At 42.8% G+C, this 27,528-nt stretch overlaps 1 protein-coding gene and 1 long non-coding RNA gene across 4 annotated transcripts in view; one reads left to right on the top strand and one right to left on the bottom strand.

Annotated features, from left to right (window-relative positions):
- The window catches only part of LOC104876747, a 68,740-nt gene that overhangs the window by 21,281 nt on the left and 19,931 nt on the right, over window positions 1-27,528 (bottom strand). For 2 of the 3 annotated variants that reach the window (XM_010644945.1, XM_010644946.1), the window contains exon 2: window positions 26,444-26,537. In XM_010644945.1, coding sequence (XP_010643247.1) covers window positions 26,444-26,537 — 94 coding nt within the window. Of the gene's footprint in view, window positions 1-26,443; window positions 27,503-27,528 lie in introns of those variants that run through there. The other variant, XR_784394.1, reaches the window with a different exon arrangement.
- On the top strand, window positions 24,061-26,487 carry LOC104876746. Its single transcript, XR_002026051.1, has 3 exons — window positions 24,061-24,598; window positions 25,565-25,639; window positions 26,427-26,487. It is a non-coding gene; the product is annotated as an uncharacterized LOC104876746 (long non-coding RNA).

Genomic DNA, 27,528 nt, shown 5'->3' on the forward strand with positions numbered 1-27,528 from the left:
AAGATTTGTAAAGGCTACAAAATAGGACTCAGAGGCCCAGAATAAAGGGCTTAGATCACTTTAGTAAGCAAGTAGAAAGGCAGTCTTAGAACTCCCTTGGGAGATCTGCAACCTGGCAGGGACTACAGGGGATATCTGGCCCAGGTCTAGGGTAGGATCTGAGGCCTTAGGAGTGAGAGTGGGTATCTGTGACTGACAGCTTTCCATCCAATCAACCATGTCCCCCCTTCCTGTTGAGGAGGGGCGATTTGACCTTAAGGGCCAAATCAGAACAACATGGTACCCACAGCTCATGAAGTGAGTCAAAAACATGAAGCAAATAGATTCCAATGAGGTCTAATTGGACCAACAGTGTCACCACATTCGAACCCGAGGTGTGGAACACAAGGAGTGACTTTGTGGGATCTGAAGCTATCAGACTAAGTAGGAAGGGAGTTTGCAAGGAGGCATGGAATGCTCTTCTCAAGAAGGCTGGAGGCCAAACTCAGCACACTGGACCAGGCCCTTGTCAGAGTCTTCTCTTCAGCCCTCCTGTGGTCTCTCAGATCCAGCTCACTTCTAGCTGATACCTGCTTTGTTGGAGATAGCTCTGGATCCTCACAATCAGTGCTTGGACCACCAGGAGTGGAGCACACCTGCTAGTGCACTGTAACTGTGGGGGGAATAAGGACCCACAAGTTCTTCTCTCTGTGAGATCTTGTCCCATTGAACTCACCAAAAGAGAAGCAAGAGAATCAGAGTCAGGCACTGCTCCTTCTGACCACAGCCGAGGGCACCAAAGCCTGAACTGTGGCAGAGTGAAGCCAAACCTGAACACACACAGTATGTGTCTTCTGTGAACTGGGGTCCAGTAGTTCCTCACACACACTTTTTCCTCATCATTCTTTGAAGTGTTTAAATAGAAGTGTAGAAATAGAAGTCCTCTGAGAACAGTTTGAAGAAAAAAACATCTTTTGATGGAAACATACATTAAAAATTTAAACTGTTCTCTGTATTTAAATGAAAATCGCTATGTTAATGATCACATTATTCCCTTTCCCTTTTGCATAGCTGACACCAAGACACCCTTTGACAATTATAAAGGCTACCATAATTTTAGCCCTCAGTATATTAATTGTGTATTCTTACTTCTTAGAAATATTGACAGAAGTCAGACCATACCAAAGAACCAGCCTGCAACTTGAATTCACTCATAATTCCTCACTATCATCTTCAAAAATGATTAGTGCTACTGATGATATTCTTTATCTTTGTATCTTCAAGTGCCAAAGTGATGAAAATAAGAAACAACTGCAAATATCTTCCTGCAGGACATTCCCACATGAAGAGATCTAATCATAAGAAATATGCTAAATTCCACTCAGATACTTCAAGGAGAGCGTCTTGCCTTTATTAACTTTCAATAAGTATATTGCTTTCCACAGGGCATAATATTGTAGTGCTGAAGATTGGAACTTAATGCATAATTCCTTTTTTCAAATTAATTAAAATTAAGATATAAATCAAAACAATCGAGTAATCAATATAATACAAAATAAAATAAGCCCTGCAGAGGAACAAAGCTTACACTTGCAGTTCTTCAATGTCTTACCGTCTCTTTAAATGATGCTGACTTCATACGTGGCCCCTGAAGGAAGATTCTGTCACCATGCTCCATGGCCTGACGAGGAAGCAGATTCCAACTACAGAGAGCTAACCCAAATTGCTAAACCTACTAATAAAGTATGGATAGATCAGCTGTGGGCTTACAGAGCAGGAGAGAGAAAGTAACATTTCTGAAGACACCAGTACAAAAATTCTCCTTTCTTATAACTGAACAGGGATTGATATTATTAATGCCAGTTTAAAGTTCCCTGTGGTGATCCCTGCAGTGATCATTATCTTATGGAGAATACATCTGCTTATGTGAAGCAACACAAAGTTAACCTCTCTTATTTCTACCTGCTATCCTGGTAAATTTAGAATAACTTTAAAATGAGTGCATGTTTTTCAAAACTGTGTTTCCAGTATGTGGTACATTGTAGGGACATATCATTCTTGAATATTATATTTTTATTTCTAATATAGTAGCATTGCTTCTTTTAAGGTATAGCTCCAAAATCAGGCTACCAAACAGCTAAGTAGCCCCAAAACAAGTAGCATGAGCCGCTTATGGTCCCAGTCTTCCCCTGCACCTCTCCCCATATCAGGCCCTGCATCACCATAGCTTTCCAGTCATGTAAATCAAGGCCATCTCAGTTGAAGTAACATTTGAGACTACTTCAGCCAATGAGCATAATGCTTTGAGATGCATCCAAATCCTTGTATCTGTCAACGGCTGGTTGGCTTTGTTTTCATTGTTTTCAATTGCTGAGTTACATACCCTTATAGAGATGCACCACCTTTCATAGCCCGCTGACTCTTTGAAAGAGACATTTGGGTAGCTTTAGTTTCACTGTGATTACAGATGGAGATGCTGTAGACATTCCTGTACAGGTTTTGTTTTGGTGAACATTGGTTTTTATTTCCCTAAATCGGTGAGAATGGTATTGTGGGGCTCTATAGCCAATGAGTGCTTTAGCAACTGCTGGACTGTTTCTCAGGGTGACTTTACCTCTTTCTCGTGATTCTCATGATCAGTGTTTGTCTCCCCAGCCTCTTTTCCAACATCCACTGTGGCCATGACTTCTCACACTGTTCATTCTAACAGAACGTTAACTATCACTATGGTTGAAATTTGTATCCTCTAATGAATAGTGATGTGTAGAAATGATGTTGTTTCTTAAAGAAAACAAAAATCTTATTACATCAGTGAAATCATTCGTGCTAATGATTTCTTTTTAGAGAGATTATATGATTATATTGTAAAATATTGACATAATGTTTCCATTACCCCGGAGCTTTTAGGTTGATTTCTCCTTGTAAGTACTGGATCCACCCATCTTTGTGTCGAATGTTTGAGCCTAGAGTCATGCCTGGTACCTTCTTCTGCTTTAGATGTCTTTGTAGTTACTGTGGCCATACTTTTTTCATAACTGGTATCGGTGATCTGTGTCTCTTTTTCCATAGTCTTGCTGGAGGCGTATCAATTATATTGATCTTTGCAAAGCATTATCTTTTGATTTCATTATTTCTGCCTACAGTATGTCTGCTTTAAATTTCACTGGTCTCTTCTCCTTATTGTTTGCATTCTTCTACTAAATCCAGATTAACTTTGCTCTTCTTTTTTTCCATTACCCTAAAGTAGAAATTTGTATTATTGATTTAAATCTTCTTTTGCAGTATAAGTATCTAATACTATAGCATTCTCTTTGGGGGATACTTTAGCTGCTTTCCACAAGTTTTGATACACTGAATTTTATTTCTGCAGAATTGAAAGCATTTTCTTAATTGTCTTGAGATTTCCTCTTTAACTCATTGAGTTATATGGAAATATATTCATTAATTTCTAGCAGACTATTTTCCTCTAATCTTTTTGTTATTTTCTTCTATTTTTAAATCTATCATAATCAAGTGCATATTTAGTTGTATTTTTTAATTATAATGGCTTTTTCTGATTGGGGATATGTGCTACTTTTTGGAAAATATTAATGTTCTAAATATATGGTGTTTGGTATAATACAGCTTTGTTTACAATGACATCAAATGGTTTTCCAATAAAATTTCCTCATTCTTGATTGGTGAAAACTCTACATATAAAAAGAAATGTTTTGTTTTGTTTTAATCAGGCTGGTTTTATTTGGAAGTGGAATAACATAGAAAGCAGAAGTAGAATTTCAATGCAATTTGTCTGGATATCAATAATATTTCTTCTGAAAATACTTCATTTAAATTAGCTTCTACTTACAATAAAGTATCATAAAATTAAATATGAATTATAATTTAAATGTAAAAATGCTTCTTTCTTAAGGGAACTTAAAGCAATGAAGTTGGCATTGGCAATCTGGATGATATTTTAAGGTAAATTTGGACAATTTGGAGTTGTACACATCCATATAGAAGATAAAATATGTTAATAATGCCAAGCAAGTTATTACAATATGAACATTCAATTTTTCACTTTTTAGCAGAATTGTCTTCAGATTTCTAGATAGAAGATATTTTCAAATAGGCTAACTATAGCTTGTTCAGGAGATGCTCTGATTTATTTTGACAACTGTATAAATTGCCTTTTTTTCCTACTTCTCTGTCCTTCCAGAAAGGAGTAAACCCCTGCTACAGCTGTTTCTTTAGGATAATAAAAAGAAAATACCACACGATTCTTTTAACAGTTTTTATTGATCTCTTTATGACTTTCTTAGGTTTTCAGCAGACAGTGCCCTCTTCAAACCGCTGCAGTTATCATGTTAAATTACCTCACTTTTTCTAAGGAGCTAGGAGAATTACAATTTTAGTTTAGAAGAACATGAACCTACTTTACTTCTTTTCTTATCACGTGCCTAGTTTCTTAGGAGAGATAATTAATTGTAGGTCAAAAGCAGTCTTTTATCTTGGATTGCTTTATAAGATGAATAAGTGTTCAGCTTAGCATATATAGGGAAAAAGTAAATCTATTTACCTTTTGAGTTGTTAATTACAGACAGTCTGAGTGCTGATTCTTTCCACTGGACTTCAAGCTGCTTCCCCTAGGAATAGTTATCTTCTGGGTTGGCGCACAAAGCAGCTCATAGAAAATGCTGAATATATAGGTGAACAAGAAAGGGAAAATAAGGAGATTCCCAACTTTCTGCCTAATTTTACTCTTCATGAAAAGAAAGCCCTCACATTTATACCTTTACAGTAGTAAAGAAATAAACAGAAAGAAAAAATCAGAGGACATTTTCTTCTTGACAGTGAGGTTGTTGAATGAGCTGGGCCCCTGTAATCTACATAGCGATCAGTTTCAATACCAAATCCATTTGTTTTTATGATCTTGGATAAATATGAGATTTTGATTCTTCTGTCCAGAGTGAGTTTAATAGTATTTACCTCAGACAGCCATTAAGCTGGCTTACAGGAAGTGGAAAGCCCTAGTGCAGGGTCTAGAATAGAGCAAATATTTTTTAAAGGATCAAATTAATTCATAGCAGTTGTGTTTTTGCATAATGGTTGTAATAAGTACTGTGGTAATTTGGATCTAGGCTCACAGTTGGCTCATTCTGAAGGAAGATAGCAGTATTCCAAAGGAAAGGAAGTGATTTCAAGAATAATGAAACAGAGAGAGAGGCTGGTAGTCATTAACCTGACTTGGCAGCGAGTTCCCACTGAACCTGGTATGCTGTGCTTTTTGGTTTAACGTAACAGCACTGAGGAAATGGATCTGCAAAGCGTCAAAATGTTCTTAATCTTTCCATTAAAGCACACCGAATATTTACATGAGTAAATTAAACAAATCCATGATCTCACCAGATGAAAAGATGTTCAAGAAGAAGGACTGTATGTAGTTGTGCAATCTCTTCTCCTTTCTTTCTATTCCAGTAAAGAAAGCTAGTGGAAGTATGAGTGAGAGCAAACGGGCTATAGTATAGCCGTCTTTACAAATATTTCAATTTTTTTAATGTACATAGTTCAATAACTTAACCATCGTCCTATTAATCGATCAGTCCCACAACGGAGTGCCACATTTAAGTGTCTCTATTGAAAAGGGAGAAGTCACGTTAAAAGTGACATATAATTTTAAAACCATAGTTTGAATGTTATTCGTCTCATCACTATTGTGTATGGTAGTTACATAAGCCGTGGTGCCTTTAAAGCTGACGGAATTATAACTCTGATTTTATGACATTCCATGTACCTGAAGCCACGCAGCCTACGCAGCTTCCTAGTGAAAAAGAGTGGCACCTAGTGCCACCTCCTTTGAATTATGCACTCAATTAGCCTCTGCAGTGCTTCTATCCTCACTGAGTCTGCACTGCACTTGTGAAACTTGCAGTTAGCTTTTTAATATACCGCCTCAAGACGAGTTTTTAATTCAGGAACAAATTGTAAAAGAAAATGTCCTCTCATGTTGGTGCAGTGTTATCTATAAACACCCTGGGCCTGGCCACCCCTGACTTTGAATTCTCGTATGTGGATAAAATTGTTTCCCATAGCAATGGCCTCTGACGGGAATTCTTGCCAGCAAAGGTCACAGACAACAGCTTCTCTGGGTCCCTTTTATCCCTGTCATCAACACCTTCAGGGTGCCGAATTAGTTGCGATTTTCTTCTCTTTTAGAAGTCAGTGACACAACAAACAAATAGATGTCTTGATAAGGAGAGAACACAGAACTACCAACATGGGGGAAAGGCAGCCCACATCACTCTCATAAAAGGGTGAAATCTTAAAACATACTTGAAAATCCTTGCCCATGTGGATACTGCCGATCTTTTGTTTAATCAATGCCATCTGTGAGCACAGTGGTCTGTCCACGTCTATTGGGCCAAACACTGTTGGGCATTGTAGTGTCTCCCTTAGCTGTCCTTGTCAATATTTCTAGTCAAAGTGTATCAAGGAAGAAAAATCCTCATTTAAATGCAAGAAATGAAAAAGTACTTAATAACTTTACTATCTCAATTGAGCATTTTTATGTGACTTTGTGTCCACACTCTTCTTGGGGCAGTGACTTCCAAAGCACTTCTAAAGTGGATTGCCTGGGCTGCCCTACATCTCTGTATCAGCCGGGAGACAGACACACCCCACCTGCTACTCCTTGGCGACTTCCCTCCCCAGCCTGTGTGTGTTCTGGACAAATCTCTAAGAACCTGTCTACTTTACAGGGGAAGCGATAGCCCCGAGTATTTTTCAGGTGTTTTGCTTCAGCAGCAAACTGAATGTTCTTAGAAGCTGTTTCTACTCAAACCCTTCATATTGTGAGTAAGGAGCTGGACCAATCATAATTCTTACTGTGGCACTTTTCAGCAAATGGTTCGGCTAAATAGAAATATATTACTGGAAGGCTGGGAAAGTGATGATAAACCTGACCCTTCATCTCTGCTTTTAAAGGTCATTTTGGTTAAATGTAGACAAATTAGGAACAAAGCACCTCGCTTGCCGTTTCTCAATTCTGTCCCCCCCCATACCTCATTATGCTAATGTAATGACTTATTTGACAGAGTAGATTCATCCATAATCTTGGAAATATATAACGGATTTAATTTCCAAGGTTATATTTTCAGAAAACTATTAATGTCTCTTTCAAAGTCGTTGAGACTAAATTATGTTTCAGCAAAATATTAAGTACATTAAAGGTCCCTTTTAGATTTGACAAAAGCCAGTTGGCAATCCAGTTGCAATTATTTAAGAGTGTTGGGCTCAGAATTGTTAAACTTATTATGAATTATCTATGCAAGCCATTATCTTGAAAAATTAAACCTCTCTGCTACATTCAAACTTCATCAGAGGCCGTCACCAAAATAACTGTGGATTTTTTAAAATTCTCAGAGCTTCTCATTTTTAAATGTTCATTAGATAATGATCCTTCAGTATTCAGGAAATCTTCTTACCTGAATTAACTAAGATTGCCTCTTGTTAAAAGTGCCCTTTTCATTTCTCCTGCAATACAAGAATTTGCCTGTACCATTTTCATTATCTGCTTGAAAGTGGCAACCAGAGCCACTTAAATTTATGTTGATAACATTTAAAAGTCACCAACACCAGATTATAAGAATAACGAGAAGGCCGTACAATTAATCACTGGAACTTCTTCCACCTAGGGGTGGTTCTCACCGCTAACCGTCCGCAGCTGGAGACAGAGCATCTTGTCCCAGGACCAAGCTGCGAGCAGTCCTTGCAGACATGGGCAGGGATCTTCCCAGAATCACCAGTGGGTCTCCTCCCCTCTTACACAGACGTAGTTGCTTTCACTCAAGCTACTCTGTTGCAAACGCTAAGAAATGAAATACTCAGAGTATATCCAAATAGACGGCTGGTCTGAGTGCGTGTAAACAATAATGTGCATGTGTGTGGCAGAGGTCTGCAGTCTCTTTTGCTCTTCCTAATACTTGATAGATCTTAGGCTCCTTCCATTTAGAACATTACCTTCTAGTGGAGTAACATTCTAGAGGAGCACCAAAGAAAACTACGTGGAAAGGTGTATAGTAATGCCAAGACGATAAGGAATTCTGTTTGGAAATGGAAAAATGGATGGACATGCAATGCACTGTATGGTTAGAAAAATCAGGAACAAGGGGTTAAGAAGAGACCTAGAAAATGATGGTCATCTAGCCCAGGCCAGGAAAATGAGCAAAGAGTAACTGGGAGCAGGGAAATTTCAAAATCAGGAGATACGCATGTTTTGGAGAGAGTAGGGACCACAGTAAGGTGACTGTGTGGTGAAGAGCGGAACCAGAATGAGTCCAACCTGTCACTCAGGACAGAAGGGCATCGCTGGAGGCCCCGGGCCTGGGCTGAAGGTAAACATAACAGTGCAGGAGGTGCTACTCCTTTCCGGAGAGATCTCAAGACAGTGATCGTCCTCGTACCATAAGGAATTAAAACTAGGTCTCTACTCTCCTGACACCTGGAGAAAAGAGTTCACACTTTTTGTCAGAGGTGAGAGATTGTGCCTTACACTTTGGTGAGGCTGTGTAGCATATATTGTGTGTCCTTTAACTGGAGAAGTTATGTTCTCACTTGGGAAGCTGCGCTGACTGCTCAGCTGGGTGGCGGTCTCCCAGCACACATGCCATCTCCTTGGGGGGTCAGGCTCTCACACCTGCTCAGTGCACACACCACTCAGTTCCTGGCTGCTACTCCACACTATTGCGCCTAATGCGAGGCACTTACATAGACAGATGGGACAATCAGAACATCAGCACAGGCAGTCAGAACAGAGAAGCAGGCACAAGTGAGATGCAGGCCAGCCCAAGAGAGGAAGAATGTTCAGGGTATTTACGAATCTGGAAAGCAAGGTGACATGATTTCTGGTCATAGTTTCTGATTGAAAAACAAGCAAAACAAACTCTGGTTCTCTAAGTGGAAGGGGACTTATTAGAAGGCACTGGATAGCTCGCAGAACCAAAGGAAAGTCTAGTGAAAATGCCCAGGAGTCCAAAGAGGCTACACAGTGTGGTACAGATCGTTTCTCAGCTTAGAAGTGACTGATGCGGGAACTGTCAAGACAAGAAACAGGCTGAGCAGCCAAGGAAGCGCCACTACTATTCACCGCAGTGTTGTCTCTTACAGTGTGATTCGGGGTTCCACCCAGCAGAAGGACACAGAAGGATGAAAGCCCAAACTCCGAGCACCTGACCACATTCATGTGCTGGGGAGCAGGAACCATCAGCCCTGTTTTAGCTCAGGTATTGTACCTGACTAGACCTCAGCACAAGTAGCACACACACACACACACACACACACACACACACACACTCAAATACTTATGAAAAAGGACCAATTAATGGAAAATTCCCTTTCTTTGTTTTCAGACACATAAAGGAAGAGAAATACTAATACCTACTGCTCTTTGTTGAGAGAAGTTTCTTCATAATTCAGCAATAAATATTTGGTAATATTAAAAATATGCCAAATTAAAACAAAGGCAGTATAATATAATGCCTCCCTTAAAAGCACATATGGTTTAGTAAAAAAATCCACAAACTTCTCTCAAATAACTCCGAGTCACTTTCAACATGAATATGTCAGTGGAGAATTTTTAATTAATTGCCACATTTCCTAAACATTTTCTACTTTCTCTAAACAATTTATGTAGTTAAAACCAGCAAAGATAAAGATACAGAAATTACACTAATGCAAACCATCGAGACATGATTCAAAAGCATGGGAGCCACAATGTGAGAGGCAGGGATAAGGACTCAGTTGGATGCTTAGTTCCAGAAGTCTGGGGAGCCAGCCCCAGAGTGGCGACTTCATCCAGAGGGAAGGAGGGGGAGTCCCTGAGTAGGAAAATGCAGCTGAACCATCCTACCAGCTGACAATTATGATGAAACCTGACATGCAGGAATCTGGAAATCAAAACTGCAAACGACTGAGCACCAAAGCAAATCTTTCGGCTTTAGAAAGAACAACTGTGAAAGGAAGTCCAGCGTTGATGAATCAAGCACATGCATTGAAAAGTCGTACACTGTTTCAGTTTCAAAGGAGAAATGGTTTATTTCAGTAAGAGCTAAGAACCAGGGAAAGACTATAGCAGGACCAGCCTGTGTGTGATTCTCAGATCCACGTGCTGAGGATTTGTGCTCAGCTACCAAAGTGGAAAAGAAAAATTAAAATAAAAAGAATGAGCCCTATTCTTACAAAGACATAAAAAGAAGAAGAACCTATTTTGAGTTAAGAATGAAAAAAGTAAAACTGTAAATAGCTAATACACAACCATTGAAATACGTAAAACCCATCTCCCAGGGAAGCGGAATCCACTTTCTCTGAGAAGAAAGGATCAATGAAAAAAGAAACGAAGCCATTCTAAGATAGAGTTGGAAATGAAGTTCCTGAGGGCTGTGTGTGAGAACAGGTGATGCACTGCCTCTTCCATTACTTCTGGGCGGCACGAAAGCAACATCGTTAATGCAATTTTGCACTGGACGCTCCTAAGGTGACATGAGAGCAAGTCAAATGAGATAAAAGCATGTTCCGCAGAGTGTTCCAGGCTCCATCTAAATAAATTAGCACTGTGCAGCACATTTTTATAAAATAAGCACGCTCTAATAAGTGGGAGAAGGAACTATCAAAGAATGAGAAGGTATTTTTGAATGGAAAGTAGAAATTACATTTTATTTTAACATCAAGAAAGCATTTTGTGGAAAATATAGTAAAACTCCAACAGCCACCTTTCCTTAGGATTTTCGTAAGAACCGTAGGTAAACTACTGATCCCCGTGCATAAAAATGACCCATAAACGTATTAGTAATAATGATACATTCATGATAATGGCAATAACCAAGGGATGATGGCAGCAGCACCAAGACCTGGAAGGTCGGTAACCAATGTCACCTAACGGCTGAGAAGCTTAGGCGACAAGTTTATGCTCGCTACCCTACTACGGACACCGGTGTTTATGGACAAGTGCTTTAACTGCGTCAGACCCTAGGCTTTGTGACTGGCGACTGCAGTTGCCAATTTGAGCACATGAAGAAACTCCTGGCGGATGTGAAGCATGCTGCCGGCTGTTTGTGGACATTTCCAGAGATGACTGGGCGTCAGGCCCAGACCGAGGGCGGACCGCCCCATCCTGGGCACGGCCAGGAGCCTGGCGTCCTCGATGGAGTCCATAACACCCCTTCTGCCCGAGTGGGTCAGGTGGTTTCGCCGCTGTGGACAGCAGGCCAGCTCCTTCAGCCCTCAGGGCGGAGTCTCCGCAGGCCTCTCCGTCCAGGCCACCAACGCAGCCTGGAACCGCGGCCTTCGTCCCTGTTGTCCTGCAGCTTCCCGCTTCAGGACTGCCAGCCCTGAATCCCGTGGCTCACTTGTTCGTGGACCGCAGGACCCCCGCCTCTGATCGGGTGACAGATCCCGGCGTGGAGTCGCGTGTCTCCGGCTCTGTTCCTGTAGAGAACCCTCCCGGGCACAGACTTCTTGTTCCGATCCCAAGTGTGGTGCAGGGTCTGCTCCTGTCACCGTGGCCGCTGGGCTCAGACACCGTTCAGAGACAGTCTTTCGCTCTTGGTCGGTGGGCCTGGGTTCGTCCACGACGTCGGCTTCCTGGAGCAGCGAGGAGCTCAGACTCCCCTGCTGGGTCTGTCCTGAGGAGAGCTCGTCTCAGAACGTGTGAGAAGCGGGCGTCACGCGGGTACCCAAGGGCTGGGACATCCGTAGCAGGCTAACAGCTCTCGTGCACGATTTTTTAAAACTGCGCCTGTGACGCCCGTGATGGCTTTATCACAGGACTTAATGAGGCTTGGGATTAGCCCTGTCACACAGTGTAAGATCCAGAACCTCGGCAGGAAGCGCTCTGGGCACTGCATTCCTGATGCCCTGGCCTCCGCCACGCAGCGCAGCAGACACGTGGGGCGGACAAGAAATTAAGAGGGAGCCTGGAAACTACTTTTGACTACTTCATAGGTCTCTTTGCTGGGCCCAACCCAGCGGTTTTGTTTCATTTTTTTCATCAGAGAGTTTATGTCCTAGCAGTGAATCTATTTCCAAACCACAATTCTGATAAATGAAGAATAAGTTCAAGGTTTTCTCGCTAAGACCTATTCTAGGTCTTTTTCTTTTTTAATAATATAAGAATCTGTAACCCACGTGTACTTTCTAAATACTGAATCAAGTAATACTGCACTCTGAATCTTACTAAGAACGAAGCCGAACTTGAGCTTCACGTCCTCACCAGAATCCACAGACCTTAGGAGCTGCATAAGGAGCGTCAGGACCCCACATCTCCGATCACCAGAACTAATGAATTCCACGCGCCCTGGCCCAGGGCGGCCTCTCACGCCTTCACACCTCTCGTCCTTCATCCTCTGCCTGGAGCAGACTCTCCCAGCGATTCGCCCAGCGAATCCTCCTCATTCACACACGCCCAGTTTAATCGCCACCTCCGGCATGGTACTTCCCTGCTGCCCCAGCAGTTACAGGCATTCTGTTGCAGAGGCTGACAGCACATAGATCTGCTCAATGAAGTAAACTGATTGTTTGCCCCTGGCCCTACCCCATGTTGTCAACATCAGGAACCATGTGTCTCTTAACTTTTCTGTGCCTTCACAGCCCCCTCAATGGCTAAGTCATGGCGCAAACTTTGAAAACGTACCTGTTTACTGCCTAGGGTGCTCTGTGGAAACTTTCTGTTTCCAACTGAGATTACTGAAAGCATAAATCTTTCATCTGTGTGTGGCTCCCTCTAATAATCAAGTGATATTAGTATTACAAAAACTATTTAAGATCGTGTACATACTATTACATGACATTTAAATGAAAATTGTTTTCTAGTATTTTTGAAAGTTATGTGCATAAGAAAATTTCATGTATTTTGATGCAGAATTTCACTGAATTAGTGAGAAAAGAAAATTGAGCAGATTGATCAGCCAATGAGTATTAAGTATCTGCACTATATATGACACTACTGTATAAAAATTACAGCATATGATCCACAATTTCCAAATTTCATGGATAACCAGACTAGCAAAAGTTTAAATATTAGAGAACATAAGAGATTAATGATAGTATAATATGGCTTTAAATGCACCAAAGAAAATTAGCAACCAAAAAAAGCCATAATTTTAAAATAAGAGTCTTATGCTCTTTTTGAAAAGCCATGAGAGGCACAACTTAATGTATTTAGTATTCTAGTAGACACTTAGTCCTTAAAATAGAAAATACCATGTATTTTTTCCAATGAATCAGGGTGATGGGCTCAAGGGAAAGTGTGGATCACTGTATTAAAAGAAAACACGTTCCCCTGTCTGAGTGGATTGGAGCTAAACCACTGTGGCAGTCCTGTGGCATCACGGGCCCCTCCCATCTCCAGCGTGCACTGACAGGGCCACCAGCAACGCAGCCCAGCCAGACGGCACAGCTGTGCGTAGCACGGTAGTCGGTCAGCACAACCTCGACTCCGTCCGTGCCACGCCAGCGCCACACTGGTCTTCCACCAGAGACCTTCCGAGAATCTGAGGGGTCATAAGTGACTGACAGATCAGGGCCCTTGCGGGGACCCAGGGAATGAGGCTGTGTTTTGTTGAGAAGGTGGCATTTCCCATGGGGTCTGAGGAGCACACAATTTCAGGAAATGACTGAACAAAGGAGGTTCCATGAGAACCGCCTTGCTACCCAGGATTCCCTTTATGTGGGACACATTTTCTGCGTATGTTGCCTTCTCTCCCTGCCGTTATGCTACCTGTGGCTGTGAAGAGAACTTCTTCATTTGTTTTTGGCAACATCTGCAGAAACAATATGGGGGGTGAAGTAAACCTAACCAAACTTCTTTCTCACAAGTGTAGAGGGGCAGAGGCTTTGAGTTCAGTGGTGGCAGTGGTGTCCTTAGGATTCCAGGGAGATACCGAGACCTCATCGCTCAGGATAAGGATACAACCTCTCCAAAGTTACAACCACAGATGCTTAGCCTCAGAAAGGGAAGAGGCTGTTCTGTGAAACCAAAAGAAAGTCCAAATCTCTGGGTCAAAAAATGCACTTGTACTACTTTTGCACTCAATCTTAACAATTTTCAGATTATATCTTTAATCTAAAATAGAAGTATTTTTCTTTTGTCTTGCTCTACTCTAGATAGAGCTTTGTGAGACAGTCAGGATGAGGCGTTGGCAAGTCGGTCTAGAGCTATGTGCATTGATAAATGTATCTGTACAAGTCTGTAGAAAAACACAGATGCAATCAGGCATGATATAAAGGACAAGAAGCCAGTCACAAAGGAGGGTGCACTGTGTGGCCCTGCTTCCCTAGCCATAAACCGCAAAGGAGAAACCTGTGGCGTTTAGCACAGTGCCTAACTGGGAGTGGGGTAAATTGTGTGTGAGAGTGTGGTGAGCCATGGATTGTGGTTTCCTAATGTCTTCATCTGTTTTTGTTGTAAGAGATCATCAGAGATGAGAGACTGCATCATTTGTAAAAAAATAAAATAAAATTGTGTAATCGATAATGTTAAATGGGAAGAAAAGATCTGAAGGAGTAGGGGAAGTGAGAGGGGTAGGAGAAAGAAAAAAAAAGGAAAAGAAAAACATGAGAAAAGGAAAAAAGGAAACAAAGTCTTTGTAAGTAGGGAGGGTGGAGGGGGTGAAGGGAGGGCAGGGGAATGGGGAAAAATAAGAACCAAGATGCATCATGTAAAGGTGCAAGATCCCAGTGATGAATGGAACGGTACTGTCTATCTAAACAGTACCAATAAACTTCATGAAAAAAGAAAAAGAAAAACTGAAACATATTACTCCCCTTTCTGGAGGCTCCAAGCACCCTGCAAGGGCCTCCTTGGTGATCCTAGCAAGGCAGAGAGTCCCCCTGGGTCACAGGCATGTGGGGGAGAGGAGGCAGGTGTAAGGCAGGCCTAGGAGGCTGACCTGCTGCAGCAGCCCACATCGCTCTGGCCCCCTTCTAGGTACACCGTAGTTCCTCAGGGCAGCACCACCAAAGTCCCCCTTCCTGTGCCTTCACATTGCCAGTTACATTGCAACCTGAGGCTTGCTCTTTCGGTCCCGTGCAATAGTGTACACTGCACTTGGAAAACTCAGAGCTGGGTACCAATGTGTGCAGTTGTGTGCACTTGTGCTATGCTTCCATAAATATGCGGCAGTTCTGTATAAAAACTTGAACTCATATTAGTCCAGCTTGGTATGTATCTGTCACTTTAAGTAACTCTGCCAGTATAGAAAAATTTGTCGTTGGCAAACTTTACATTGATAATGTTGGGGGTAGGAAGGTAGAATAAAGTTACAGGAAATTAAATGGAGATTTCTGAAAGAATTGGAAATCTCACAGCTCTGTGTTTTAATACAATTGGATGTAATTACCCATGCCCTCGGGTAAAAAGAGTTATTCTCATCAGACAACTGACATTTTAAAATCCTAAACTTATATAAGAGAAAAAGATATAACTAATTTAAAATTAATATTTTTACTAAGATAGATCCTCCTGGTTAAGGAATGCAGGTTCCTCTGAAGCATTCTGTTCTGTGCTCTTTCCTAACTTCACCCGCATTTTCACAGGCAGAGAGCAGGAGTCAGGCACGTGAAATGAATTGCTACTGAGCTAGACCTGAACTCACAAAGACAAAAGTTCTTTGTCGTAATCTGAAAACGGCTCTCCTTATAACAGTGTCTCCCTGTTCTGTGACACGCTTCTCCCGTAGAAGGTCAGGCACCCTGTTTTCTGGGAGGATGTTCATCAGGCGTGCCTACCATCGTGGTTTATACATCTGATGTGATAAGCAGACTGGGGAAATGTGAAGGCATCAATGCACTCGAGGAATCCTTTTTCCTCCTCAATGGTCCTGTGGCTGAAAAGTTCTTAGCAATTCCCTTAGACTTGGATAAAACTGTTTTGCCTAAAAATAGCATCAGGAATAAAACAGAAAGTGTTTAGAAAAGCCTTGGTCTGGAATTGCAGCAGGAAAACTGGGCGAATCTGCCAACACTGAAGCCAGTTGCTCCTTCTCCTCTTGGGACGCTGGTGTGAGCTTGCCCAGGTTAGTCCTGTTGTGAGTGCAAACCCTCCGTCCCCTCCACATACCGGCGATTTTCCTTTCAGCCCCTGCCCTTTACCTCTCAGCTTTTCTTACTGACAATCTCTGTGTTCTACCCACCACCAAAATGCCTGTGTTGTCTGTGTTAGGGTTCCTGATGCCTAGAGGGATACCCACCCAAGACAGCGCACTTTCACAAGAACAGGGATCATTAAAGGTACAACCCAAGGGAAGATAAGCAGCTGCTACTCAAGGAAATGCGATTGTCTTGCCCTGAACATTCATGAATCTTCTTCTATGCTTCTTATTTTTTGTTCTTTTTCCTCTCTGTAACAGAGTTTTGTCTGTGCCCTTGTCTACATGTTGCAATGTATCCGCCTAGAATTTCTAAGCCCAAATGTAAAGCCCCAGCATATGAAGAACCTGCCTTTCACTCAGCTCTGATTCTGACTTGGAAAGCGACTTCCAACTGTAGATATGGGCACAGATTCTGGGCCTTCTGGGTGTGGGGCAGCTGGAAAGATACCCTGGAAATATCAGTTCAGATGTCAATTAAGATCTTTTATTTCTGATACTTAAAGAAAGGGATTCGAGTGCATTTTTAAAGGCAGTGATGAAATTCAGTTGTTGGTAAATTATTTATATTATTGTTGAAGGTAAATATCTATGAATTGAAGAAAGAAGAGGACTCTGCACATCAGGTAAGGCTTGATTGGTCAAAAGGCTAATAAAATAAAGCTCATCACACTCTATTTGCTAAGTACATGAAATCATCTCTGTAAACGCAAATTAAGTACCCTGAGGTGCTAGTCTCATTTGTACTTCAAACTTCCTCTTGTAAAGAACGTGCACTGTTTAAACTTTAGCACAGCTTGGGAAACCAGAGTAGGGAGGAAAGAAATTTCCTGAGGGACATAGGACCGGGTCCCCCTGGGTAGGAGGGGCCTGCTCTTCGGAGCTCTGAGTCCTCCAGCGCTGGAGGATAAGTCCAGCAGGAGTTTACGTGTCCCCTGACCTTCAGTCACCAAATATACTCAGAATTAACTATTTTAGCACAAGTACACAAAACTGCTCTACCCTATTTTAAATCAGAGATTTCTCATAAACCAAATGTTTAAAATAATGTAGGAAATTGAGAACTTGCTAAACAAAACAAGTTTTCTTGTAACAGGAGAAGAAAGCTTTGTCTTGGTACAATCTTAATACATCTGCATCTCTAGTACAGTGCTGTTTTAACGCATCTTGATTTTGGTACCACTAATTGTTCCCAGATATTTAAATGCATATTGTTTGAAAATAAGTTCTGGATGGATGTTCCTGGAGACAAAGAAGCTCTCTGTGGACATCTGGGTCACCAGTACTCAGTGTGGAGGTGTCCTACTGAGGCGATGGCCTAAAGGGATGCGTCCTGGATGCCCTCGCTGCTAGCTGAAGCCGGAGGTCAGCCTCGGTGGGAGGATGAGAGGAGACTTTCTGGGCACTGCTCCCAGTCTGCACTGCCACGCATCTCCCCACTTTGATTGTCATGTTCTCGTTCCTGTCTCACGGCCCCCAGTCAGTGATCAAGGAAACCCGAGAGACCCGGAGTCCACCATGGCCACGTCCCTCAATGTGGGTCCCTGCATAGCTAGGTGATGAAAAGGCTTTTTTCACATTTTACCTCAAGTTATAATACCACACTGGAAGGATACATGAGTAAGACAAAAATTTTACTATACTAGACCTTTGAAATTTGAGTCTATTTTGTTAGCTAATATTATGCTAAGAAATACAGAAGTAACAATTGGCAAATAATTTTGGAATATATTATTCTTTAATATGCAAATTTACTAAGCTTTTTTTACTTAATATTTTAATTACCATTTTTCTAATTACTGTATATTTATAAAATGCAGTTTACCTTAATGCATATTTTCAAATTATTCATACTTATTCAGAAAACTGCTCTACATAAGACCCAATATTTAGCACTGGAGGATAAGGTAATGTCATCTGTAGTCCTTGTGTGCTAGGAACTATTCTGCTTGAGGAGAAAACAAAGCCATCCAATTAGAATTTAAATATGATACATGATAAAAGATGGCTAAAATCACGTCCTTTGGCAATAATTCCTTTTTAGAGCGAAGGGAAACAAAGTTCTTGAATATTTTGTCGGGAAAGTTTGACACAAGAGGTGCAATGTCATGTGACCCAAAGGAGAACCTGTGAGGAGAGGGAAACCGGAAAGATATTCTAAGGAAATCGCAGTGCTGCTTGTTGTCTACTAGAAAATGTGGAGGAAGGGCTGAGAGGAGAAACAAAGTGGAGAGAGAAGGAACCGGTAGACTGGCATCATTAATTATGCTGGGGAAAATCAGAATTACTCGTCTTAGAAAGAGACTGAGTTACACGAGCAAGAAAGAGATCAATGGCACAGACAGAGGCAAAGAACTAAATTTATATCAGAGAAAGGAGAATCAATGAAGGCTTTTGAGTCAGACTGGATAGATTCCAGATGTTATCAGCAGAGCAACCTGTTGGCCCTGTGGAATGAAGAGAGGAAGGAGAGACGGGAACGAGCGAAGCAGTATCAGAAACACCTGGGAGAAAGATAACGGATCTCAGTGGAGGACGCTGCAGAGGAAATGGAGAATAAAAAGCATGTTTCAAAAAATCCAAGATGTTTTGCAAAATGAACTGAATTTTAAAAATGATTAAATAGGTATTATATCATTCTGGGGACAAAAATTATAATCAATCACTTTTGTTTTTTTGCTACATTATATGAAGAGATCTTTCAAGTCCCTAATATGATTACAAATCTGTAATCAATTTTTAACATAATCCAATCTCTTGCATGCAAATGTTTCTATGATTTTAGTTTATGAATAATTATAATTAAAGATCTCATGGACCAAAAAATTAAGTAAACGCCTGTGGGAATGTTTCCATAATGATCTGGTTTCTAGAACGCTTTATTTAGTGACATTGTTATTATCCATTTATTTACAAAGTGTAAGTTCCATTAGTTAAACACAATTACTTACACACTGACTGCCCCAAGAACTCTATTCTGTATGGAAAAATGCTTTAATATTAAAACATACATCTGTCAAATGAGAAAAATTCATTGTTGACTAAGCAAGTTAAGTGAATGAAGGAAAATTACTCACGACTCCATTAGTAATTATAAATGTATTTTTATTCTAACTCTTTTCCTCAGTGATTTAGGGAAACACTATAACAATATCATGCATTTGTATTGACGTCGTTGTATGGCACAGTTGTGTGGCATACACCCAAATCAGCATAAAAGCTTGTTTAATTGGTTGCACATAGACTCATGTCTAAGGCACCCATGTCCACCTTATTAATGGCAGGCTGTGTATATGGTTTGTGGAGTCTTGTTTTCATAACTGAAATACTGCTTCTCATTTAATGGTGAGAAATCTCAGGTCTTAATCAAAATTCTGGGCAGTATTTGTATCTACTTTATTTCCTGCATAGATAAAATATCACATTTTCTCTCTTTTTCTACATTTGTCTTTTCTCTTTGTATAAGCCATATCTACTCAATAAATAATAGAAAGCTATAGAGAGTTAATAACCATTATGAACATTTGTTTTCATTAAGGGGCTCTTATTACATATGAAGTGATAATATTCAATAACTTAATAAATAGAGCGACTATTAAATAAAAATCCATATTGAAGATATACTCCTAAGTGAAATAAATAAGTCACACATGTGTAAATACCGAATAGTTTCCCTGGTGTGAATACTCTGCAATAATACATAAGATTCTAATAAGATTACTGACATTTAGAAATGGGAAGAAAGGAGCTAAAGATGTAGGGAAGGTGGGATGGGTAGGGGAAGAACAAAAAAGGAAAAGAAAAACGTGAGAGAATGAAAAGATGAAAATAAAGTGTTTGTAGTTGGGGAGGGGAAGAGGGGGTGAAGGGAGGGCAGAGGTAAGGGGAAAAAATGAGAATCAAGACTTGTCACGTAGAGGTACAAGATCCCAACAATGAATGTAACTGTACTGTATCCCTAAAATGTACCAATAAACTCAATTAAAGCTGAAAAAAAAAATTCCCCAGAGGGGAGGAAAAAAAATCCAAATATAAACCGGGCGGGCATGGTGGAGCATGCCTGTAATTCCAGCACTTGGGAGGCTGAGGCAGGAGGATCGCTGTGAGTTCGAAACCAGCCTGGACTACATAGTGAGTTCCAGGTCAACTACATAGTGAGACCCTGTCTCAAACAAACAAACAAACAAACAAAATCCAAATACACAAGCGGTGTCACTTTTATGTTGCAAACATTAGCAAGAGCTCTGCGTCTGTGGAATGACCCATGGTTAGGCACCAACGCTGCATTAGGATAGGATGCTTTTTTCTGCCTCTGAACAGATTTCTAGTTCTAATTATCATGCAACAAAGAAAGGAGCAGTACAAATGACGCTGAACAGAGACGAGCCCCAGGAAATGCAGAACTTCCTGAAAGTAAAAGCTGGGTCCTTTTCTCTGGGAGGCTGCTGGGTGTTGTGCCCAGAGCGCCTGCCTCACACACCACTGGGAATATGATTCATGCTGCATTCAGCTTGCACTCTTTTGTGACTTTGTTTCGCTTACACAATGCAGAAGATTTCCACATCTCCAAATCCATTTTATGTGCTCTATGCAACCATTTGCATAGAGTTGATTTTATGTAAGTTGAGTGCCACATATTAGGAGGATATTCTCTGCATGTGTAATGAGAGGAAAACCGTATTACCTTCTTCCTCTGTGCCAAAGTGCTGCATCTTTGCTGTCAATGTAGAGAAGAATGCAGGGATGGCAGCAGAAAGGATCATTGCCACGAGTCCCTTCCCTGACCAAGCACAGGGGTAATAGCTGGAGATTTCAGTGAGTCACACGTTCTTTCTTGTGACACAGATGAACCGTCTGCTTCTGCTGGACACATGGTTCTTTCTCGTGTGTCAAGGTCCCCATTTTGGTAATGACACCCTCGCTTCATTGTCTCTGGGACACACCGCAGGCCGGCACGCAACTCTCCCATGAGGTTCTCTTCTGTCTTCGCCGTCCTGCTCTGGGGTCCACACAGCCATTTAAAATGACGGATTTCCAGCCTTCCTTTCGATACTGGCTGCGGCTGGGACATGACTGGGCTCAGTGAGGTAGGAAAGAATTTCCCAGGGGCCCCTTCCTCTCTGCGCTCCTGCCATCCTGCGGGCAGCCCGTGAGGCCCAGAACAGAGTGAGCCTGTGACTGCGTGACCATCGGGAGTATGAAGGGGGAGCAGGCTGGGATCATCATGCGGGAAGCAAGAGAAAATCGGATCCCAAATTTTACGGGCGAGCTTCGGCAGTCCTTACCTCTGGGCATATTATATGAGAAAGGGAAACTCACTTACTTCACAAACCGCCGTATTTTCCATTTTTGTGCGGACAGACACTCCTGTGCACTGTGCTCTCTCCTGTCCTGTTTCCTCAGTGTCGTCGGTCCCACTGGCCCCAAGTCTGGCAGTGCACTGCATTCCCGTCACAGTGGACTGGTTTGGGGTGTGCTTTACTGGATTGAATCGTTCACAGAGCTGTCTGGTCTTCTCACCTATAATTTCACACACCACGCTGTTTACTGGCTTCTTTTGGGGAGAAGCCCAAGATCCTTACACTGACACGACCCTCCGCTGCACCTGTCTCCTGTCTGCCTCTCCAGAGTCACACTCAGGGAAACGCTCCTCCACCTGCCAGTGTCACCTGTGCCAGCGGTCCCTCTTGTCCTTGTGCAGCCTGCCCGTTCAGTCTGGAGCGCCCTGGCAGCTCTGTCCTGTTCCTCATCCTTACTCCCTGCTCTGACTGGACCTACATACACAGCTTTCAAGGCAGCCCACTCTGCCCCAGTGCTGTCCCGGATAAATATCCCTGCCACACACTGTCGGACTCCACCAGTAGCGCAGGCTTGACCCTCTGCCTGTCATCACCACTGTGTCAAGAGCACTGCTTCTTGCCTATCTTTACTAGTGGATTCTCTGAATAAATCATTTTTCACATTTTGCTACACAGAAAATGCAGTGTTGGAAAAACCGAGGGGAAAATGGTAATTTTGATCGATTGTAACCAGATACGTTATTAATTAACTTTCTCAGCAACTCATATTTTGAAATTACTTCACATCAGTGACTATTTCATTAATGCTACATCTTGTGCAGAGGGACAACGTCTTCTTATCCTGTGTCTAGAGGAAGAACTATGGTCCCAGGAGAAGACACGGCTTGCAGATAATAATGGAATTAGAAGGCAGGCTTCCAATTTTACTCACAGATATTTTCACTGCTGTACAAAGAGTTCTTTAAATCCTACAAAAGAACACTCAAAATGCTTTCTTAATTAATGTGTCATAGAAACATTAATTGTTGCAAACATTACTAGTTTAAAGCTGTATATTTAATTGTTACTCTTTTAATAACAGGACTCCTATATAGCTCCCTTTAGCTTAGAAACATTTCTAAATTTGTTTTCCTAAATCTCATTGGCTGAAGTGAAATCTGGAGAGATTTGTTACTCAATTATACCTCTTACATCGGATGACAAAAGTATGTAACTTCCTAATATTACCTGATCTCTGATGTTCTTTGTAAAGTCAGAAAATCTGATCTTTGCATAAAAGATACAAATAGTTGCTTGGTGCTTCCTGTGGTTGTGAACCTATAAAAGGAGCTGTTTCTGTAGAAATAAACCAGACTTCTCTTGGTCTCCACTCAGGCTTGAGTGCTCTTTCCTTTCTCAATCCTCACTCCCTGACTCAGGCATGTTCGTGTTGTGACGGCTGAGCCGCCACAACAAAGGCCATGTCAAAGATTCAGTCACATACTTGGATGCATGCAGGAGCCTTGAGGCTTTTGAGTTCTACAAGGGCTGAAGGGTTTTTGAGTCGTGAAGTGGGGTCAGTAGTCTTCGGGAAATTCAGCAAAAGGCACAGCAGATGGCCCAAGGGTTTTCTCCTCTGTCTCCTTCTCTGTTTCAGATGGAGGGTGGTTAATCTGAGAAATGTTTGGAGTTGTCCTTCAGTTCTTTCCTCAGGGACCTTTATGGGCAGCTGCCCTCTGCTGACTGCCCCACTGGTGTGGTCTTGGAAGAAAGTTTCCTGGAGCTCACAGCCAAAGATCCACCTTCCAGAAGAGTCTGCGAGCAGGAAAAACGTGGACAGCACAGGCCAGGACCCCATGCAGGCAGACAACACAAAGAGCACGTGAGGCCCACAGTTGCAGGTGCAGCCTTTCTGGGAGCACTGCCTAGGGTGCAGGCCACCATCCCCGCTGAGCAGCAGGTGTGCTGCTCGCAGCCGAATGTCAAGCAGGGCCTGTCTGACAAGCAGAGGACCAGCGGAGTGGTACACTTGCTTCACGATGCTACGTCCAAGTAGTAAAGCAGAGAGTAACCAGAAAACAAACATACCATGCCAGGCAAAGGTGTCCAGGAAGATTACAGCAAGAAAGGGGAATAGGGAAAGCATGAGGATGATCTAATAGATTAGCTCTCTATAAAGATGACACACACATGTATAAAATTTTCAGGGAAGCTCTTCTGCTAAGGAGATAGGTAAAGAGATCTGAATTCAAGACGCAGGACAAGAAGCAAAGGCACTAGGAGAAGGGATTTAGGCAGGGTGAGCCTGAGCAGGTCGGGAGGAGCGCAGACTGCCCTGCTGAGTCCCCTGAGGAGAGAAGGACAGGAGAGGAGATCATGAATCTGTGATAGAGTGGGCAGAAGTGGGCACCTCCCTCAGCTCAGGCCCTGGCCAAAGAACATAAAGAGGTCTCTCCCTGAGAGGAGGTGAAGAGCTGGGAACAAGGGGCAAAGGTGCAAATGCCTCTGCCTTCCAGAGAACCGCGGCCTACGCCTGTGGCCAGCAGGAACAATCGCCGTGCAGTGACCTAGGCTGTGTTCCGGGCGCAGGGTCAGGCTGCTGGGCACACTTGGAAGACTGTGCAGAGGCCCCAGAGCAGAGATGCAAAGGCAGCTCGGAAGAGGAGGTGAAGAGCTGGGAACAAGGGGCAAAGGTGCAAATGCCTCTGCCTTCCAGAGAACCGCGGCCTACGCCTGTGGCCAGCAGGAACAATCGCCGTGCAGTGACCTAGGCTGTGTTCCGGGCGCAGGGTCAGGCTGCTGGGCACACTTGGAAGACTGTGCAGAGGCCCCAGAGCAGAGATGCAAAGGCAGCTCGGACACCACGCACAGGTGGAGTTCCAAAGGGCATAGCGGGGCTCATGAGGTGACCACTGGGATGAAGAATATTCCAGGCTGCGGGCATCGTTTGTCTGAAAGTGTAAAAGCTCAGGACAATATTTCAAACTGATCCTGAGAAGTAGCGTGAGGAGCAAGGCACTGGAGCCAGAAGAGAGCCCAGATGTTGTCTTTGGATGAGAGACTTACTCAATCTTCCGTTGGAAAGGGGCTTGCAGTGCCGATTCACAGAATAGCTGTCCTGATTGGTGACACTCAGTGTCAAGAACCTGGTTTCTCCTGCCTGGACAGTTAATCCTGCCCACTGTCTTCACCTGGAAAACTCTGGTTTTACAACGGATGCAGGTTTGGTTTCATTATTTTACAGAGTGTGCTAAGAGAATATCTGATGCGCAAGTGTGCGAACTGGTACAGGGACAGTTTACTCTCTCCTCAGGTAGTCTGTGTGAGGGAGAAGAGGCACAGGACCAAGGCAAGGGCAGAGAGAACAGGGAAGAGGAGGAGATTTCAGCGACACTCGGTGACATGAAGAACGGAGTTTGTTATTAGGTGGGTAGGAGGGAGGAGTCAGGAGTAACTTCCCAGGGGGACAGCTGAGAGACAGGAAGAGTTTTGGCAGCATTCACTGAAACCTGCTAGAAGCTGCTTTCAGTTGTGTGATGAAGAGGGAAACATAAGGTCAAATCCGTGTAGTGATTTGGAGACATCTCCGGCTCACTGCAATCAGAAGCAAAGGCCATTACTGAGAGCAGGGTGAAGCCAGCTGGGCTCACTGGGGCATCGGAGCATATTTTGGTGGATGACATAATTCTGCAGGGAGAGTGTTACAGAAGAGGATGAGGGGATGCGGTGTAACCCAGATAATGCTGTTACTGTATGTACAGAGCTCACAGTCTCATGGCATGAAGGGACGAAATTATGAACCAAGGGAGAAGGCTAAGATGGGTTTTTTTTTCTGTTTTGTTTTTTCAAAGAATAAAAATAGGCCTTGGATTTCCCGGCAGGGTTCCAACTGGGTAGCTACCAACGTTCTTTGCCAAGATGATTTTATATAGCAAAATCACCATCTGGCAGCTGTGGGCCAACCACAACCAACCTACAGGACTGCAAGTGTATTTGCTTAGCTAATGTTGATCCAGCAGCCAGGCGAAGCCCACACCTTGGGCACATGGCTAGCACCCTTAACTTTTCTAACTTGTACTGGAAAGGGCCGGGAGTCCTGGTCGATGTTCTGATCACCCGCTCTTCTGTGTGTCTGATGCCTGTCTGTGCCCACTGACAGTCTAATCTCAAGCTGCTGTTCCTTTCTAGGGGGCTACAGGCCTGGCTGTTGTGTCTCCTCTTGAGGTCCAGCCCTCTTAAGATTCACCTCCAGCCACAGCACAGGTGTGTCTCAGCCTCAGCACTGACTCCCTGGAGGGCACGATCCCTCTCTGGCTGCTGGTTGGCTTCTGTCTAACTTAGCTGTCCATAACATTAGCATGGAAAAGGCAAGTGTAATGAGGAAGAAATCTTGAAAGGAATCTTATAACATCACACAGAATTTAAGAGATTCACAAGGCTGGAGGTACTTAATAATTGATTTTTAACATATTTAGAGAAAAATATCACAAAGCGTAGTTTATTGTAGCTTGAAGATTTTCTTACTGAAGAACTTTCTGACTAAAATCACCTTAACAGCCTGTACCCTAAAATCTCGAGTGATGGGTAAAATGAGCAATGATAGTAAGTCTCATATGTCAGAAAACAAAATTGTACCTGACGTATACATTTTAACACTCTATGGTCAGCTGCCAAGTTAACATCATCTCACTGAAAAGAGTAACTACCTCAGAGAAGTGGTGTGGCCAGTGGAAAATCTTCCTTTCTGTGATATTTATATTGTCGTCTCATTTCCAACACTCATTTAGATAACACAGAAGTTTTTCTGCATTCTCGAGAAGTTTGATACCAGCCTGACACCTCAATCACTAACATTTCTTTAAACACAGTTGAATTGCCCAACCAGGAGGAGTACCAGCTTCCTTGTCTAGCAGTCATCCAGTAATTATGTCTGAACTTCTCCTGGATTGTTCAAAAACTATTTTTATTTTCAAAACACATAATTCCTGTGTTATTTTAGTTGACTATGAATTGGCATTTCAGTGAAATTCATTAAACTCTATTGTTTCAGTGTAAAGTGCAACTCACATGGGAGCAGACATTCCGTATTCACCCGATCTTCAGAAGTGGGCTTGATATTTCCAAGTGTGGGTTTGCAAAAGTCTGGTCTTGAAAAGTTCACCTATGGATGAAAGCAAATGTCAGCATCCGCATCCAGTGACAAAGTCCATGTCTGGCCTTGCATTTATTTTGATGTCAGAGATGAGCACGGCATCTTCAAATGCCATGAACTTTGGACCAACTCCATGCCGAAAGAAAGTGCCACATAAATGCAGGCTCTTTCCATGAAAAGGGAGCTTTCCCCAGTCATTGTGAGCTCCCATTCCTCTTGACAGGATCTTACATGTTCTAGTTATAGACGAAGATGCACCTGTGAAAGAGATCTTGGTTGGCCAGCATTGAAGAGAAACAGGAATGATCCGGTCTGTGAAATAAGTAGAAGGGAGACACAAGAAGCTTAGGGGAGCAGGTGAGAGCCTGGAGGTGGACTGTGACTTCGAGACAAAGTCCAAAACTGCAACCTCACTACTAGACTAGAAAATGAAACAGTTAAATATTTCAAACTAGTTCCTGGCAGGCTGGACAATTCAAATTAAATGTTAAATTATTGTCACCACTCTTTGTGAAGGAACTGAGTGGGTCCTGCCCACTGAAGAGAACGAGTGTTTCAGGTGTAGTTTTCCCGGGAGAACGGCGGAGCGGGTCAGCCCACGCGTGAACACTGAGGGTCACTACAGAAGGACCTGCGGTGAGAGCACGCACACTGCTGCTGCTCCTGCAAGGGGGCGGTCACAGGAGGGGGGGACCCGGGCCAGGTAAAGGCCTGGAGTGCGCCATAGCTGTCACTGAACGCTTAGAGAAGACACTGAGGGAAAACAAGTGACAGAGTTTGTCAGACCTGTGTGAGAAGACTGCAGCTTTAAAATATATTTCAGACTAAGAAAAACCCCTTCACTGAACTGCACTTCTCCTTTGCCTGATCCATGCCTCCAGCCGCTGAAAAATATTCTGTGTTTTCACTTTTGAGGTAGCCGGGAAGCCCAGGAGCCCAGGAGAGCAGGCTGCTCACAGTCAGGGGCCTGAAAGAAGCTGGGCTGTGGTCCCTGGCGGGG

This window comes from Fukomys damarensis, unplaced genomic scaffold (genome assembly GCF_012274545.1).
Source record: "Fukomys damarensis isolate Sample0158 unplaced genomic scaffold, DMR_v1.0_HiC HiC_scaffold_14, whole genome shotgun sequence".
In the NCBI taxonomy this organism is placed as follows: domain Eukaryota; kingdom Metazoa; phylum Chordata; class Mammalia; order Rodentia; family Bathyergidae; genus Fukomys; species Fukomys damarensis.